Source organism: Tympanuchus pallidicinctus, unplaced genomic scaffold (genome assembly GCF_026119805.1).
Source record: "Tympanuchus pallidicinctus isolate F22 unplaced genomic scaffold, pur_lepc_1.0 scaffold19, whole genome shotgun sequence".
NCBI lineage: Eukaryota > Metazoa > Chordata > Aves > Galliformes > Phasianidae > Tympanuchus > Tympanuchus pallidicinctus.
The window spans coordinates 1,484,780-1,503,112 of record NW_026294710.1 but is presented as its reverse complement, the minus strand read 5'-3'; the positions used below and the strand labels follow the sequence as shown (position 1 = coordinate 1,503,112).

At 53.0% G+C, this 18,333-nt stretch overlaps 2 protein-coding genes across 7 annotated transcripts; one reads left to right on the top strand and one right to left on the bottom strand.

Moving 5' to 3' along the window:
- Positions 1-8,789: 8,789 nt before the first annotated feature.
- On the top strand, positions 8,790-12,720 carry PRF1 (perforin 1). Of its 3 annotated transcripts, none has more exons than XM_052681305.1 (4): positions 8,790-9,060; positions 9,384-9,925; positions 11,102-12,296; positions 12,342-12,720. In XM_052681305.1, the coding sequence occupies exons 2-4, from the start codon at positions 9,393-9,395 to the stop codon at positions 12,558-12,560; spliced, it is 1,947 nt and encodes a 648-aa protein (XP_052537265.1). In that variant the 5' UTR covers positions 8,790-9,060; positions 9,384-9,392; the 3' UTR covers positions 12,561-12,720. The 3 variants fall into 3 exon arrangements, with proteins under 3 accessions (XP_052537265.1, XP_052537263.1, XP_052537266.1); XM_052681306.1 differs by having other exon boundaries at positions 8,791-9,060; positions 11,102-12,272; positions 12,318-12,720; XM_052681303.1 differs by having other exon boundaries at positions 11,102-12,720.
- A 941-nt stretch (positions 12,721-13,661) lies between these two features.
- CFAP119 (cilia and flagella associated protein 119) lies at positions 13,662-17,406 on the bottom strand. Of its 4 annotated transcripts, XM_052681336.1 has the most exons (8): positions 17,341-17,406; positions 16,788-16,819; positions 16,435-16,500; positions 15,553-15,698; positions 15,411-15,481; positions 14,779-14,895; positions 14,578-14,692; positions 13,662-13,828 (listed from the first exon to the last, which is right to left on the bottom strand). In XM_052681336.1, the coding sequence occupies exons 1-8, from the start codon at positions 17,362-17,364 to the stop codon at positions 13,668-13,670; spliced, it is 732 nt and encodes a 243-aa protein (XP_052537296.1). In that variant the 5' UTR covers positions 17,365-17,406; the 3' UTR covers positions 13,662-13,667. The 4 variants fall into 4 exon arrangements, with proteins under 4 accessions (XP_052537296.1, XP_052537295.1, XP_052537299.1 ...); XM_052681335.1 differs by lacking the exon at positions 17,341-17,406 and having other exon boundaries at positions 16,788-17,334; XM_052681339.1 differs by lacking the exon at positions 17,341-17,406 and having other exon boundaries at positions 14,578-14,657; positions 16,788-17,334.
- Between the last annotated feature and the right edge of the window lie 927 nt (positions 17,407-18,333).

Below are 18,333 nucleotides of genomic sequence, written 5' to 3'. Positions count from 1 at the left end.
GAGGGTCTCCATGGACTTGGAGCAATAGGGATTAGCCCTGAGATTCGACACCATCTACCATGAGTGGTTCCAGATACACGTGAAGTCCATTGGTGCCTAATCCTAACCCTAACCCTAACCTAAGGCCCCTCACCAGCTTCGCTGCCCTTCTCTGCACATGCGCCAGGGCCTCAGTGTCTTTCCTGTAGTGAGGAGCCCAAAACTGAACACAGCACTCGAGGTGCAGCCTCACCAGTGCCTAGTACAGGGGGATGATCAACTCCCTGCTCCTGCTGGCCACATTATTTCTAATGCAGGCCAAATTCCACTGGCCCTTTTGACCACCTGGGCACACTAAAAATGTGGTTTTAGAAACTAAGAATATAAGACAGCATGTAAGTCAAGATTCTGACTCTGAAAATGAGACTAGAAAATGAAAGGATTTTTTGTTCTCAAAAAAACATTATGCTGAAAGGGGGCAGGGAAATGCAGCTTCCCAGCAGGACAGAAGGGAATTGAGCACACTGCCTTTCCCTTTCTGGGTGCCGATATGGAGGCTGGGAGCATCTCCCATCTGGACAGACTGGGCAGCTGCCAGGGGCTGTAATGTCACTGACATTTTCTCAGATGGCAGCTCCATGTTCGTTTGGATCAGTGTTAGGGGGAAGAGACAAGAGCAATGCTCTGAGGGAGAGTGCAGCCCTGGTTTGGAGAACCAAATCCCCTAATCTGGCCGGGTTTGCAGCAGCCATCCTTCAGTGCCTGCATCCCAAGTTGGGCAGTGCAGTAGTCTGGGACCATGGCCCCAAATGGGAAGCATGGGTCCTAAAGGAGAAAAGACGCATTGCTGGTGTGTGCACACTAGTCCGAATTGTTCTGAGAGCTGCTGGCAAGTTGCAGGACTCAGCGCCAGCCAGAGTTTCCTTTCCCAGCTTAAATTGGCTTTAACTACTGCCCCTGGATCCTTTTGCTTTCTTGGAAAAGATGCAAGCTCTGCAGACTCTGCAGACTGGGAGTGAGATCTATCTGCTTTCGGTATGGCACCCTTGGGGTCTGTCACAAACAGAGGAGGAGGAGAGGGTACAGACAAAGTTTTGAGGGGAAACCTGGGCTCCCCAGATGTGTTGGCAGTCATCAAGAGGAAAGAGCCCTTTTCAAGCACTCTGCCTCCCCCTGCAGTAGGTGTCTGCCCACTCAGAAGAGTTGCTCTCTTTACATGTGCCACAGCTGGTTGTTCTGATGCCTTCTAATTGCATTGGCCTCTGGAGCAGCTGTGACCCTTGGCACTGCCTCCTTCTTCTGGTCTTGAGGCCCACGGGGTGTTGAGTGAGATGCTAGCAGAAGAGGGAGAGGTGGGTGAAAAGAGAGGAGGGATGAGAGCGAGGCTGTTGTTCCTTACAGCTCTTTCCCAGCAGCCTCCTGGAACACGTTAGTGTGACAAGGGCTCTCTGGTCAAGAGCAGGGAAATGTTCACTGACTCTTCAGTTTTCCCCTCGTTTCTGAAAGTGTCGTGGAATCCATGGAGGGCCAGGCCTGGGCTGTGGCTCTGAGCCAGCTCAGCAAGCAGCTGGGCACCTGTCCTCACAGGTCCTGGGAGGAGGTTGGTTCCCTGCCTGGTTCTTCTCCGATTACAGAGCCGTGGTGCACTCAGCTCCATGGCTGGGACTGGAGGCACTCTGCCCAGAATGGCTCTTGTCACTGCTTCCTGTTCTCTTGCTGGCAAAAGGCTCTTCTTCAGCTGCTACAGGCTGGCCTCAGCTGCTCCCTGGGGTGGTGGGGTCTATCTTGGCCTGTCCTTCTCCTGACATGTTGGGCCATTACCACATCTCGGGTTTGGTCTCCTTTCTTCCAGCTCTTCTTGTACAAGGCTCTTGGGTCAATGCTGGCAGCTTGTCAGGACCTCAGCCATGTCTAAGAGCAGCTTCACAGATATCTCCAAGGAACAAACCATGTGGAGATGTCGGAGGCCCAGGTGAGGCTTGCTCTTCTCTCCATGCTTTCCTAGGACAGAGAGAGGGCTTCTCCTAGCCCTGCTGTAGGTCTCTGTGATGCCCCTTTGCCATGGTTTCTCTCGGGCAGTGCCCTGCCTGGCTGTTGGCAATGGCCATGACTGAATGTCTCAGATGCAGCTGACTCCCCACTCCTCTTTGGCTGTAGCAAATGATTTCAGTTGTGTCCTTTGCTGCTGAGAGCCACTTCCACCTGACCTTGGACACAGTGACAACATTTGCTGCCACGCTGACCAAAGGCAGGTTTTCAGAGATATCTGGAGACTGGAAGGTAAAGAATGCAGTGTTCTATTGTTTAATTTTTTTTAATTATTATTTTTTTTGGTCGTGAATTGGCTTCTGCACTGATAGTAGCTAGATCGTGGCAGCCACCTTTGGTTTATTCCTCTTGTAATTACTATCCAAGACCTGTGTTTCAAATGAGATGTCCTGGCATTGAGGCCAGCCACATTATGACAAACGCAGTTACAATTTGAGCCTCTCTGGAGAGTACTACTACTAAATGCACTCGCTGTTTTCTCCTGCCTTTTTCTTTAGCCAGCAAAGTGAAGCCATCTCTGAGCAGAGAAGAAAATCATGCCTACCATCTGAGTGCTGCCAAAGCATCTTTTCCCATCCATCCATTGAAGGCATAAAAGCAAGACAGAAGCCAGTGAGGGCAGCTGTGAACATCCAAGTACCTGCTATCCCATCCCTTATGTTTGGAGGCTCTGGGCCAGCTTACGACAGTACTTCTTGAGGCTGAGGGGCCCTCTGTCTCTTTTGAGGACATAGTCTGTGTGAGTAGCCATGGGATGATGGGGAAAGTTAAGGAAAGTAGTGCTTTGACAACTGCCATCCTTCTGGCTGGAGAATGAGAGTGCCAGGCCCCTATGGATTCAGGGCAGGCAAAGAAATAGGGCTTGTTGGAGGAAAAGCCAAGAGTCAGCCCCAGTGAGGAAGTTTGTCATAATCAGGAAGTAGACTAAATTAACTTTGTCCATGATTGGACAAGCTGTGTTAGTATTTTAGTGCAGCAGAAGAACAGGGATATGCATTTCAGCACTGGGACACGGAGACAAATGGCTGTGTAGGGGCTGGCCTGTACTGTGATTGAGGAGCCATGGAAGAGCCATGAAATAAGCTGAGCAGGTTGCTGGGAACTCAGAAGCATTGCCAAATCCTCAGAAAGCCACAGCAGTAGCACCTGGCAGCAACACCCCTCCACCCATGCTGACTGAGGCAAAGCATGAGGGAAAGGCTCTCCTTTAGCAGGTCCTGGGGCTTAGGAGCGGCTCCTTCTGGTGATGAATGAACATCCAGGGCCCTCGTGGCATCAGAGCCACCTGCACGTCACCTTTGGCACCGTCTCCAGCAGTCTGAATTCTCTCTTGATCAACCCTCAGAGTTTTGGCTCCTGATGCCCCCATTGCCCTCAGAAACCTGGGACTGGCTTTGGTCTGTTATTTCCGCAGAGGTTTGTTCCTGATGCTTTCTGTGTCTGCAGTTCAGGAGTTGGGCATCAGAGGGCTCACCAACATGCAATCTATACAAACAAGCCGAGTCCCTGGGTATCACATATCTTAATTCTTCAGGACCAGTGCAGCCGTTCTGGGAGCTTCCAGGAGTGCAGTCATTGCCATCATTAGCCACCTCGACCTTGCTTGCATCTTGCCTTCTCAAATGTCAGTTTTGTACACTAAAGTTTCTAGCTGAATTTTACAGCTCATACCCACTATTAGCTTCCACTGGCTATTTTGGGGGAACCAGCTGCACATGGCCAAGAGAAGTAAAAGTTCATTACAGAGTAAAATTTTGTGCATTCATCAGCTATTAAGCCCAAGTCACCTCTGCTGAAGTCTTTTCACAGTGGGTAGTGGCACGAGCTGAGGCTGGCTGGGATCCAAGGGGCAAATCACATTTGTGACAGCTGATAACTGGGGAAGGGATTGCAGTAATGAAAGGGAGGAAATGCAGTGGATCAAGGAGGAAGAAACAGCTTGAAATATAGAGGAGATGGATGCAACTCAGTGTGGACGGTGGTTTGGTCAGTGCTTGTCTGCACAGATGCTGCCTGATCATTGTGCCTCCTTATTTGGCCCTGCTCCTGGTATTTGCTGTGTGAGTGTGCTCGCTCTTGTGTGTGTTTAGGAGTGCATGCTTTGCTGTCCAAGAGCAGAGGAGGCTGGCAGGTGGAGGAGGAGGACAGCCGAATCTGGAAAGATCCTGGGTTGAATCTCCCAAGTGGATAACAGCCCAGAGCCTGGGCAGGGCATCAGGGAGGCATCTGAACATTGTCATGGATTAGATGGACATCTGCATTTAGGCAAACTTTGGAAGAAAAGGATTGCAAACATCGTTGCTGGGAAGAAATGTCTATCAGGCTTTAGTAATATGACATCCAAAAAAGTCACTCCAACCTGTGCTGTATGTGATGCTGCAAGCTCACATGTAAATGGTACAGCAGGGTGTTTGCACAATGTGTGTTTCTTGAAGAACAGGTATCTGCAGTTTCTGGAATCCATATGTTCCTATAAGGCCATGCCATATAGTTGCAAGAAATGAGAAGACCAATTACTTTTTAATTACAAACAGCAATAGCAATACTCTCACAGGAGATAAGATTAGGAGGAACTGTTTGTTTCTCATCAGTCTCATACTTACAAATCATACAGTGTTTGTAATGTGTCCTTCACTGCGGTGCAAAACATTTGGATTTGGATTTGCACTGTTTGCACAGGAGATTTGGTGTCATTTAGTGGCACACTGATGCTCAGCTGCTTTCTTTAGATACTGCAAGAATGCTTTTTGTCCAATGACGAAGGCGTCATTTCTATCAGATGCCTGGTGAGCCGAGCTTAATGCATGGCAATAAGAAGAGGAGTGTGAGAATTTCTGCTCTCTTTGGTGTCGGCTGTAAGATGTGTGAATGCAGATGAACAGTCCCGTCAGGATCTGTGGGGGTGCTGACATACAGGACCTGACGTGTCACTGCTTCTGGTCACAGCAACAGCCGCTGCTCAGGAAGAGGGAAGAAGATACAACCATCCCACAGTCAAAGAGAAATCTTTCTGGATTTCATGGCCTGGACGTCTGAAACGAACTCTGCTGTGAAAATATTGCGCTCATTGTCTCCAGTCAGGGATGAATGACTGCACACTCCTTAAATCTGCAGTTGGAAAACCACAACAAACCATTGCTGCATATCTGAACTTGCACCTTTTACTAATGGAAACGATTCTGCTTAACTCATACAAATAAAGATGAAAAAGAAATACGAACTGAGCATGTGAAAAGTCTACAGGAATAGCTTTGAGAAAAAGAGAAACTGGTTCTAGGAGCTAGAGCCCAAGGCCTTGATATGGCTCGATAACATGTATATAGCAGATCTCTTTCAGATTCGCCCCTGGAACCAAGCTGGTAGGTCTGTTCCAGGAGCTGCTAACATCCCACACAACAGTAAAAGCATTGTGGATGCATCATACTAGAGGTGAGAAGGTCCCTCGAACACAATGAGAACTGAAGTCAGCTGGACCCTTAGAATTGTGAATCCAAAGACAGAAATGTGGGCTCTTGTAATTGTTAGAAATGTTGATTTGATGAGTGCAGCACTTGATGTAAATGCTTATGTATCTCTTATGGAAAACATCATTGCATATCAGTGTTGTTTGGTATGTGGGCAAGCTAAGGATTTAAACTTTTCACTTGTGCCATGAGCACCGCTGTGCTTCTCCCTTCTCTGTGGTTGTGTCTGGGGAGATGAAGACCCAACGCCACCAGCAGCAGGACAGCTCACCCCTGGCTTCTCTGTCATGCTTTTGTACAATGTGTTTTTGTTCTGCACCTCTCACAGAAGTGTGACAGTTAAGGTTTTGTTCTGAGGCCTTCACACATCTGTTGCAGCTGTTTTTAGTCACCAGTTAGCTGCAAGTCCATCTCTTAACCCATCAGGAGGGTGAGAAATCACCATGTTACAGTTCCATACGGTGTCATAGAGTCTGAGCCAGAAAGAAAAACATCGCTTCATTCCCACAACTTCCTTTATGCCTTCCCCTTCCCATGTCCCTTTACCCTTCCCCTTTCCTTCTGTTTCCCATTCCATTGCCTCCTTCTCTGCCCACTTCCCTCCCACCTTCACCTTTCCCTTTTCCCTTTCACTTGCCTTTCCCTTCCCCCTTATCCTTTCCCATTTCCCTTCTACCTTCTATTTTCCCCTTCTCCTTCCCTTTCTCCTTCCACATCCCTTCTGTTTTTCTCTTACTTTCTCCTGCCCTTCCCCTTTCCTTTCCCTTCTCCTTTTCTCTTCCCCTCCCCTTCCCCTTTCTCCTTCCCCCTCCTGTTCAACTTCCACCTTTACCTTTCCCCTTCCCCTTACCTTCACCTTGCCCTTCTGCTTCCTGTGACTCTTAACCCCTCCCCTTTTCCCTTACAATTCCCCTTCCTCTCCCCTTCCCCTTCCACATCCCCTTCGCCTTATCCTTACTTTTCTCTCAGTTCTCATTTCCCCTTCCTGTTCCTTTCCCACCTTCCTCTTACACTTACCACTTTCCTTTCTCCTCTTCTTCCCTTCCCCTTCACTTTTCCCCTTCCCCTTCTGCTCCCCTTTCCTCTTCCACATCCCCTTCACCCATCCTCTCCTCTTTTCCTTCCCCTTCCCTCCACCCCTGCCCCTTTCCATTCTCCTTCCGTCCCTCCACCTCTTCCCTTTTCTTGCCCCTTCCCCTAACCGCTCCCCTGCTACCTTTCTTTTTCTCCTTCCCCTTCCAATTTCTCTTCCCATTCCCTTTCCACCTTTGTCTTAACTCTTCCCCTTCCTATTACTGTCTCTTTCCCCCTTCCCCTTGCACTTCACCTTCCACTTCCCTTTCTCCTTACTCTTATCCTTCTCCCTTACCCTTACGCTTACCCTTACCCTTTGCCCTTCCCGTTCCCCTTTCCCCCTTACACTTACACTTTGCTCTTCCTTTACTCTTTCATTCTTTATTCATTCTCCTTCCCCTCTCCTTCCCTTTCTTCCACTTTCCTCTTTCCTTTGCACTTCACCTTCCCCTTCCCTTTCTCCTCCCCCTTACTTTTCCCCCTTATCCTTTGCCCTTCCCCTTTCACTTCCACCTTATTCTTACTTTTACTCACTCCCCTTCCCTTCCCTTCCCTTACTGATTTCCCCTTTCCCTTCTCCTGCTTCCTTTTCTTCCTGTGCTTCCCCTTCCCTTTTTCTTTCCCCTTTGCCCTCCCCTCTTCTTCTCTTTTCTTTCCATCTTTTCCTTGCTATATCCCCTTACTTTCCACCTCACATTCCCTTTTCTTCATCTCTTTCCCCTTCCAATTTCCCTTAGCCCTTTCCATTCAACTCCCATCTTCCCCTCTCCCCTTCTCATTCCCCTTCCTCTTCCTTTCCGTTCCCCTTTCCCTTTTGCTTTGCTATCATCCTTCCCCTTTCCCATCTCCTCCTCCTTGCTTTCCAGTTCCCCTTCCTGTTTCCCTCCCCCTCCCTTCCACAATTCCCTGCTCCCCCCATTTCTCCTTTACCCTTCTGCTTTCATTTCCCCTTTAACTTTCCCCATTCCTTTCCCCTGCCCATCCTCTTCTCCCTTTCTGTTTCCCTTCCTCTTTCCCCATCCATTTCCCCTTCCTCCTTCCCTTTCTTCTTCCTCTCCACCCTTCCTCTTTTCTTTTCCTCTCCTCCCTTTCCCTACCTGTTCCCTTTCTACCTTCCCTTTCTCCTTCCTCTTCTCCCTTTCCCTTCTACCACCTGTTTCCTTCCCACCTTCCCCTTTCCCTTTCCCATTCCCCTTTCCTTCTCCTTCCTCTTTTCCCTTCCACCACCCGATCCCCTCTCACCTTCCCCTTCTTCTTGCCCTTGCCCTTCCCTCTTCTTGTCTTCCCCATCCCCTCTCCCTGCCCTTTACCCCTTTCTCCCTTCTCTTCCTTTTCTCCTTCCCCTCCCACTTCCTTTTCCACTTCCCACTCCCCTCCCCTTTTTCTTTCCTCTTCCTTTTCCTCCTTCCCCTTTGCCCTTCCTTTCCTTTTCCTTTCCCCTCCTGTTCCACTCCTATTTCCCTTTCTTATTCCCCCTTCTCTTTCCACTTCCCCCATCCCTCACCTCCTCCTGTTTCTCTTTCCCTCTCCCCTTTCTCTTCTTCCTTTACCATCCCTTCCACTCTTCTTACCCTTTCGCTCTTCCCTTCCTTTCCTCTCCCCCTTCAATGAATCCTTCATCTTCACTCTTCTACACCCTTCTCCTTCTCCTTCTCCTTCTCCTTCTCCTTCTCCTTCTCCTTCTCCTTCTCCTTCTCCTTCTCCTTCTCCTTCTCCTTCTCCTTCTCCTTCTCCTTCTCCTTCTCCTTCTCCTTCTCCTTCTCCTTCTCCTTCTCCTTCTCCTTCTCCTTCTCCCTCCCTCCTTTCCCTTCTCCATCCCCTTCCCCTTCACTTCCTCTTCCTCCTTTTTCTCCCCCTTCCCTATCCTCCTTCCCCATATCCTTTCCCCTTCCCCATCTCCATTCCACTGCCTCCTTCCCCTTCCCCCTTCTTCTTCTCCCTTCTCTTTCACCTGCCCCTTCTCTTCCTTTTTCTTTTCCCTTTGCCTCCCCCTTCCCTTCCCATTCATCTTATTCCACCTTCTTCCATTTCCATTCCCCTTCCTCTTCTCCCTTACTCTTTGCCCTTCCCCTTCCCCAGCTGTCTCAAGTTCAGCCCCAACTCTGTCACTATGGTGCCATCTCCGTGTCCCCAGTGTCCCCAATGTCCCCACACCTCCCACTATCCCCAGTGCCTGCAGTGTCCCCGTTGCCCCCACTGCACACAACGCCACTATTGTCCCCCTCCAAAAAAGCACTTTGCAGCAGCCCCGTTGTCACCCCCCATGCTGTGACCCACATCCTGTCTCACCGTGGCTAGGAGGTGTATGTCACTCCCCCTCGGGGTGACTCATAGCTGCCGGGAACCTCACATATAATTTTTTTAGAGGGGACAGGAAGTATCACCCCCCAACCTGTGGAGCGGGGACGTGTGAAGGGTGACGGTGGGGGTGGGGGTGTTGGGGTAGGAGGTGTTGGAACACACCCCACAGCTGTGGACACAGCAGAGAGGACAGGTGAGTGCCAGCGTCCCCTTGTTCCTTTGTCCCCTTGTCCCCATATACTTACGTCCCTGCGTCCCCACATCTCCATGTGCCCATTTGCCCACGACTCCTTGTCATTATGTCTCTGTGTCCCCGTGTTCCTACGTCCCCATGTCCCCATTTCCTTGTCCCTGTTCCCATGTTCCCGTCTCCATATCCCCATATTCCCAAGTCCCTGTATTCCCATATCCCCATCCCCCCCATTCCCATAGCCCTATGTCCCCACCTCCTCCACCTCCCCCACCTTCTCCATGCCCACACCCCCGTGGACTCACCACATTTCCATTCCCCTGCAGCCGATCACCATGAAGTCCGCTCCCCACTGTCTTGCCTTCTCAATCCTCCTCCTCTTCCATCATCTCCCCACCATTTGCCCCCAGTGCCACCGTGCCGTTGGTAAATCCTGCCATGTCCCTCCGGCTCCTGGCACCAACTTTCTGGGTTCAGGTTTGGATGTCACCACCATGTCCCTCACTGAGGGCCAAGTGTTGGCCATCACCAAACCCACCGGCAGGCACTGTGTGGTCTGCGTGGACCAGCTCCACAAAGGACAGTCCCTCCTCCTCTACAATGGCGTCAGCAAGTGGCGAGCAGGGAGTAAGTGCCAGCAGAGGTCCTCACTGGCCGCTGGCAGCCAATCCATGAGGATGCTGGTGGCCCAGACGGAGAAGAGGGCGCAGAACTGGAGAGTGGGGCTGGAGGCAGCCCTCATCCCGGGGAGGGGGGTCACCCTGGCCATGGCCGGGTCCCACTCACGCGTGGCAGAGTTCGGGATGCAGAAGGAGCGGGAAGACCGCTACTCATTCGCCAGCACCGAGCTGCGCTGCGTGCACTACTGGTAGGGCTCCAGCTCCCTCATCCTTTCTCCCTGCTTCTCCGTCCCCTCTCCTCTTCCATCTCCCCAGCTCTTTCCATTTCTCCTCCAGTTCTCCTCCATCACTCCTTCTCTTCCCTCTCCACCGTGTCCTCCTCGTGCTCCTTGTCTTCCTTCCTGAGAGGGGAAGATATGTGAGATCTTTCCTCCATCTCAACTTTGTCCTTCTTGTCCTCCATCTCCATCTCTTTTCTCTCTCCTTTCCCCCATCTCCTCATCCTCCATGTCTTCCTTCTTCTCCATCTCCTCCATCATTGTTCCCTCTCCTCCATCTCCCCCTTGTCCTTCTTGTTCTCCATCTTTCCTCCATCCCCCCCATCTCCATTTCCCTCTCTTCCCTCTCCTCCATGTTCTCCATCTCTCCTCCTTTTCCTCTCCTATATCTCTTCCGTCCCTCCACCTCCACCCTACAGATTCCTACAACCCCCCTCCAGCACCCCCACAACACCCCAAATTCCCCTAAAATTCCCCAGAGATTCCACACAACCACCTCATAGACCCCCTCCAGCACCCAAGGGCCCCCCTCTGACTGCTCCAATCACCCCATAGCCTCTTGTAATCATCACATAAACAGCCCATCCCCCCCACTGGTACTTCATAGACACCCCACAGACACCCCCAAATCATCCTGTAGCCTCGCCATAGACTCTCAAACCACGCCAGGGACACCCCAGGGCCTCTCCACAGAACCCCGCAGAACTCACCCACAGATCCCTTCAATTACCCCGTCTACAGTGCGCCTTGTGCTCCATCACTGCCATCCACTTTTGCCACACCGCTATGATGGGCACGGACACCCAAGAAGCGGCTGATTGTTTTGGTGCAGAAATGACCTCCATAGACACCCCATAGATCCCAATCACCCCACACATGGCTCAATCATCCCATAGGCCCCACACAGACCCCCCCTCCAGCACCCAGTCACCCCACAGACCACAAAGAATCCCCGCATAGACCCCTCCAGTCACCCCACAGCTTTCCTCCAACACTCCATAGACGGCTCAATCACCCCATAGGCACCTCAATCGCCCCTCCCCATATTCTCAATCCTCCCTCAATCACGCCTCCCCACAGATCCCCATTAACCACAAAGGCTCCATAGAGCCCCAATGACTTTTTCTCTCTCTCCCCCCCCTTCAGGATCTCAGCTTCACCTAAACCCAGACCGTCCCCCCACTTCCTCCATGCTGTTCGATCCCTCCCACCCCACTTCACCCCCGCCACCGCCCCAGATTATGCCAACCTCTTGGCCGCCTATGGCACCCACTACGTCCACTCGGCCCAACTGGGCGGCCTCCTCCGCTCCATCACCGCCATCCGCTTGTGCCGCGCCGCCATGATGGGCGCCGGCGCCCAAGAAGTGGCTGATTGTTTGGGTGCAGAAATGACAGCCAACGTGAAGTCAACCACGTTCAGCGCCATGTCCAGTGCGTGCCGCAAAGACAAATCAAAAAACAGCGCCCACAGCAACTTCAATCAACTCTTTAATGAACGGATGGTGGAGGTGGAAGGTGGCGAGCAACATGGCGACCTCCTCTACGGCACATCACAGAGCTATGCCGAGTGGTTGAGATCCCTGCAACGCCTGCCTGGGTTGGTTGCCTCTAACGTCAGGCCTCTGCACACCTTGCTGCCCCGCCAGGACCCACGCCGGGGAGCACTGAAGGCGGCCATCGGTCACTACATCACATGGAGAGCATTGAGGGCGAACTGCAGCCAACAGTGCGCCGCTCACGGCATGGTTGGGTTGTGTCAGTGCGGGTGTGCAGCCAACAGCGTGGTCAGTGCCGACTGCTGTTCCAAACACCACGGGATGGCACAGGTGACAGTGACAGTGCGGGAGGGCAGCGGGTGGCACGGTGACATTTTCACCACAACCGATGCGTATGTGCTGCTGTACTTCAATGGTCAGCGGCTACGGACAGCAACGGTGTGGAACAACAATCGGCCCAAGTGGGGTGCACAGTTCGATTTGGGGTGGGTGACACTGCACCCGCATCAAAAGATGAAGCTGGAGGTGTGGGATCAGGATTATGGGTGGAATGACCACCGCTTAGGGGTGTGCGAAGTACCGGTGCAGGCTACAGGCAAACAGCAGCGCAACGTTGTGTGTTTCCCAGGAGGCGGTGACCTGAGATTCAGCTACAGTGCCACGTGTGGGCCAAGCCTGGGGGGTTCTCAATGTTCAGAGTACATTCCACAGCCCCCCAAAGCACAAGGGGGGCTCTACAGGTTGTCACAGTGGCCACCAAAGACTGGAGGTGGTGGCCCTGTGGCATGGCCACAGCACAAGGAGGGAGAAAAGGAGGCGGTGGACGAGGAGGAGGAGGAGGAAGTGCAAGAGGAAGAGGAAGAGGAAGAGGAAGAGGAAGAGGAAGAGGAAGAGGAAGAGGAAGAGGAAGAGGAAGAGAATTTTTGGGAGGTACCAGGGGTTTCTGAGGACAATGAGATGATGGTTGAGAACAAGGACCACCAAAATCCATCACCAGATCTCCAAAATCCATCATTCAACCCTCAAAATCTATCAGTGGGTCTCAAGAAGGATCCAGATCCACAGATTGCATTTCCACGCTCTGGGGCAGCTCCTCCAATCCTATGACATCCATCCTTCATCTTGATGGAGGCTTTTAGTCCTCCAGCCCTGCAAGTTCTGGTGTCCCCCCACCCCTGGTATAGTGTAATCTGTGGGATGTATACATTTCCCTCTGCCCTCAGCTCCAAGCTATGGGCAGGATTAAATGCTTTTTGCTGCAGCTTCCCCTCTGACTTTGCTTTCTTGGGGGTACGCTATGGGTCTCTATGGGGCACTATAGGGCGCCATAGGACTCCACAGGGCTATGTAGGCTATGGCTCTCTTTACTGTGACCTCACCCTCCATGGGACTCGTCGACGTTCCTCCCCATCCCCAATTATGGTGGTGGCTGGGACACCGCCCCTCCTCCTATTGGCTGTGGAGAGGAGGCTGGGATCACGGGACTGTGGGAGGTGTGGGGCTGCTGTGGGGCCAAGGAATGCTACGGGGCTGCTATGGGGTGATGTGGGGAAGCAGTCTGAATGTGCTATGGGGCTGAGAAAGGTGTGGAACACTATAGGGTCTATGGGGAGACTTGGGGCAAGGGACCATGGGGAGATGTGGGCGGAGCCACGGTGCAGTGCCATGTACCTCCCCTCCCCCACAAGCTCCCCCCTAAGGGGCTGGGCTATCGTGACAAGGGGCGGGGACACAAGTGGGTGGGCAGAGCCTGACGGGGCTGGGCAGAGAGGATGTGGGGCACTGGGAACCATAGAGCCCCACAGAGCACAGGGAGCGCCACAGAGCCCCACAGGGACCCATAGAGTCTGATCACATAATCACAGAATTGTAGGGGTTGGAGCAGACCTCCGCAGACCACGTTAGGCCACCCCAACAAAGCAGTTCCATACAGCCAGTTGCCCAGCTCCGGGCAATGCACCCTGGGGTCCCATTGGCATTCTCGGCCACCAAGGCACACTGCTGGCTCATGATCACCCTGCTGGACACGAGGACACCCAGGTCCTTCTCTGTAGAGATCCTCTCCAGCAGGTCATCCCCTAACCTATACTGATGTGTGCGGTTCTTCATGCCAATTCTGCAGGCATTTCTGTTTGTGCAACAGCACAAAAACAGGTCAAATAAGCAATGCAAATATAATGGGTTCCAGAGATAACAGGGATGCTAAGGCACAGTCTAAGGCCTTTTATTTCCTTGGCGGGATCCCCGAGGTCTTCTAAGGTGTTTCTTGCTCCTAGGAGAGGCCCGGGGAGACACAGAGACATCCTCTTTACTCAAATGCATCTCTGCAGGAACCTGCATTAGCTCAGGTACTGCTGCCTCCTGTAACAGAGACTCTGGGAACAGACACACACAGGTATTAGCAATGGGGGCACAGGGATGTGGGAAGACAGGGCTTAGGACCTGACACTAGGGGAACAGGTGACACAAGAGGCCCTGGGAATAAGGAGGAGATATGAGCAAGCAGAGGTCAGACACTAAAGCTGGGGGGACATGCAAACAGGGCACATAGGGTGACAGAAGCTACAGCTTGACACCAGTGGCAAGGAAGTGCCTGGGGACACATTAAGAACCTGGCACAGGGCACAGCAGAGACTCGGAACATAAGGGACACATGTCACCAGAAACACAGCAAGACATGGAGAAGAGAGGGCTCAAGACAAAGCTGCTGATGGACAAAAAAGGCCACAGAAGAACCATGGGAATGAATCAATGTATGTGCTGCTCTTGGGAGTTCCCAAAGCCACCCCTGATCTTGGGCTGCCTTCCACACTTCTCCCAGAACCTCACAACCCTAAGGACTCCCCTTGATCATTCTGCATGCTGTCGTGCTTCACAAGGCCCTTCATCATAATCATAACCACAAGATGCCCCTTTAATCCCACTAGAACACTGGGACCACTGCGTGCCCCCAGGAACCCATGGGCCTCCCATTACCCTCCCCATGACCTTCCAGCCCCCTGAGCCCCTAAGGTATATCCCAGATATGAGGGAGCTCCTCCACTTACCCTACGGTCCCTTTCATTACCCTGTAGTCCCCTAGACTTAAAATCCCAGCACTTCCCTTGTAACTCCTCAGCCCCACCTGTACTGGGATTCCCAGTGGTCTCTCCTTGCTCCTCGGGGAGGGTGGTAGGCATCTGTCCCTCTGGGCCACGCTCGGGGCTATCCACATAAACCAGGGTCAAGTCAAGGCAAGCCTGGGCTCAGGGACAGAAGATGGGCAGTGGAATCAGGGCAGGCCTGACCTCCATTGCACATTTACTTTCAACAGTGCTGAGCTCACCTCGGGCGTAAGGACGTAGGCATAAAGCTTGGCGTGCCGAAGGACAGTTCCAAAGAGGTGGGCTGTGATGCGGGCAACCTGGGTCAGCCCAAATACAGCCACACTGACCGGAGGATGCTACAGCAATGGCACCATGGCAGCAGCAGGCAAAAGAAAGTCAGTGGGCAAGAGAAAGTCAGCGGCTGGGAAGCACACAGGGCACGTGGGAAAGGAGGGCAGGGTGTTGGGAGTCTGAGGGTGTAGAGCACAAGGAACATGCAGGTTCCGGTGAGGCTGCAGGAAGTGTGCAAGAGTGTGCTGGCTCAACCAAACACAAGGCAAAAGAGTACAGAACATGAAGGCGCCAACTTCATGTTGCCAGGTGTGCTGGGGCATAAGTAAGCATATGGAAAGCACGCAAGGAGCACCAGAGGCCCTACAAGTGCGTAGAGACGATGTGAGGACCATGCAGGCTTCAGTAAGCATAGATGGAGTGTGTCAATGCCAATAACTTCATGAGACATATTTAGGTTGCTGTGAGGATGCTGGGAAATACGGGGAGTGTGCAGGAAGCACACTGGTACTACTGAGTGTGCAGGGGTTGTGCAAGGAGCGCCTGGGGGCCAATAAGCGTGTGAGGGGTGAAGACTCACATGCACAGCATGGCACAGCAGCAGCTCGCTGAAGTAGGCATAGCATTCCTCCACATCAGGCAGGGGTGTCTCTGGGACAGTCAGTGGTGAATGAGACCTTCGCAGTTCTGTGCCCCCCGCTACCCCCCGGCCCTGCACTCACGGGTGCACATGGTGATGGCACAACGCACGATGCGCAGCAGGGCTGAGAGTGGCCCTGGGGCCAGCTCTAACTCCTGGCCCAGTTCCACAGCCGCCTCATAGGCATCCAGAAGGACAGGGGGACCCGGCAGGACCTCTGCCAGTACACTGGAAGAACAGGCATACCATTAGAGGGCCAGACAGGGACACCGGGGGGTACATGGACATGAAAGGGACAACACAGCAGGGAAACCAAAAGGGACTGGAACATCCTTCAGAGGTGCAATGCGGGCATTTTCAGGGAGAGGAAAAAGGATACATTGGGACACTCTAAGAGGTAGGATACAGTGCTAACACCCTGTGGGGAAGACAAGGACACCTAGAGGGCTGTGAAGGAGAACAGCAACACCAGTGAGAGATATGGGAGCATCTTAGGAGGGAACAAATGCACTTAGGACTGGGTTCTAAGGTGTCCTGAGTGGGACACTGGGACTGACAGAGAACCAGGATACCACATGGATGAGAGGAAGACTATAGGAATATGAAGGTGAATGGCATTAACCCAGTGACACCCCTGGGCATTCTGAGGTGGGGTACCAGGGTTGTCTTAGTGGACTAAAGCATGGTGTCTTTTTAGAGATTCCCAGAGGCATTCTTCAGGTGTCCCATGCATACTTTGAGCATGTTCTGGGGTTGTCCCACAAGTGTCCCACCATGTCCCAGTATGTTCCCAGCATGTCCCAGAATGCTTCTACAGTGTCTCCAGTGTGCCCTGTTCTTGTTCTGGTGGCTGCGCCCATAGGCTTTTTCTCCTGAATGTCTCAAGTGACCCAGGTAGCCCAGGGTGTTCTAGAGAGTGCTAGGTGTCCAAGACCCCTACAGACAACCCTGTTCCCTCACTTACACACGTCGATCCTGCTGGGTTGGGGCTGCCTGAAGTCGTTCCATGACCACCACATCCAGGTCTGTCCTGCAGAGGCAGAGATAAACCAGGGAATGGCAGGCAGGAGAGGAGAAGGGACCTGGGGACAGATAGAGACAGTAGAATCTGAGGAAGAAGGAAAATAGCTGGGGATGTGGGTGCCCAGATATGCAGTTGGGAACCCACTGACATGAACAGTCCTGAAAGGAAGAATAAGGGACAGAAAGGAGGAAGGGGCAACTGTGGACAGCTGAGAATAGGAGAATTGAGCATGGCTGGGGACAAGAGGGTAAAGCAGATCCAGGGTGGATATTTCAGAACACGGCAATACTCACCAGGGACGGATCCCAGTTTCACAGCTGTCAGGCTGGGACAAAAAGAACAGGGCTGTGAGCACAGGCACTATCAAAGCCACCGCCCGAGCCCAAGTCCAGGAACGAGGGAGCCCCAGCATGGCCGGCACCATCCGCGGCAGGGATGGGCACATGACATCCACAATCCAACCGGCAGAGCCATCGCCGTCTCAGCCCAGGGGAAAGGCGCAGTCCCACCCCGCCGAGCAGAGCCACTTCCATGCCCACACTTAGGCACAGCGACGGGGCGCCTTCGAGCTGCCAGCGCGGCCACAGCCGACCTCAGCACCGGGGCCTCTCCAGCCTCAGTACATCCGCCTCAGAGCCCGACCCTGAGGACACGGGAAGGTCCCAAACCGCTGGCGGGACCTTATCGTCCATCACCGCAAGCCGTTCACTACAGCCCGCGGGCCGCACTACGGCTGCCACGGTGACACAACACCGGACAGGTGCTGCAGTGCGCGGCCGGCGCTGCCCGCCCACCGCAGTCGGCTGCACGGTCACGGCAGCCCCGAGCCGCTCCGCGGGCTCCCACCTCTCTGCTCCCTGCCGTTGCCATGGCTGCCGCCGCGCCACCGCGCCGTAGGTAGCAGCCACTCGGCAGGAGGTTTGCTGCAAGGTGCGGAAAGCGATGGCCAATCAGAGAAGCTCTCATTGCTGTCCAACAGCGAGTGGAGAAAGGACGCCAGCCAATCCCCATCGCCGTCCTTCAGAGATGGCAGGGATTCTAACCAATCACAGAGTGACTTCTTAGCAGCATCCTGCTTTCGGTCCCCCATTGCACTTCCCGGAGCAGCAGCCAGACGGGGCCGGCAGTCACCCTTCCTTCCCCTTGACTTGGAGATGCTAAACAGAGGAACTGAGGGCGCCTTCACCTACCATCATTGGTTGTGAGGAAAAACGAACAGCACAAATATGAGGAGGCCGTTTAACAGAACCAGTAGGTGCATCCACGATATATGCTCATCTAAGAATTCTCTCTTTGAAAGGTGATGGAATATCGCTGGTATCCATAATAGAAAGAGGCAAATGTAAGATTGTGCAAGGCCAACAAATGTGTTTTCGTTTGGTTACTTGGTCAGAAAGCTACCCGGAGGTCCTGATGGATGAAAAACTTAACATGAGCCAGCAGTGGCATTGCAGCTCAGAAAGCAAATGGGATCCTGGGCTCCATCAGCAGAGGGGTGGCTAGCAGGGCAGGGAGGTGATTGTCCCCCTCTGCTCTGCTCTTGTGAGGCCCCATCTGCAGCACTGCGTCCAGGTCTGGAGCCCCCAGTACAAGAAATACAGGGAGCTGTTGGAGAGGGTCCAGAGGAGCCACAGAGATGAGCAGGGGGCTGCAGCACCTCCCCTATGAAGACAGGCTGAGGGAGCTGGGCTTGTTCAGCCTGGAGAAAAGAAGCTGCGGGGTGACCTCAGTGCAGCCTTTCAGTACCTAAAGGGAGCCTACAGACAGGAGGGGAGTCAGCTCTTGGAAAGGGGAGATAACAGCAGGACAAGGGGAAATGGTTTTAAGTTGAGGGAGGGA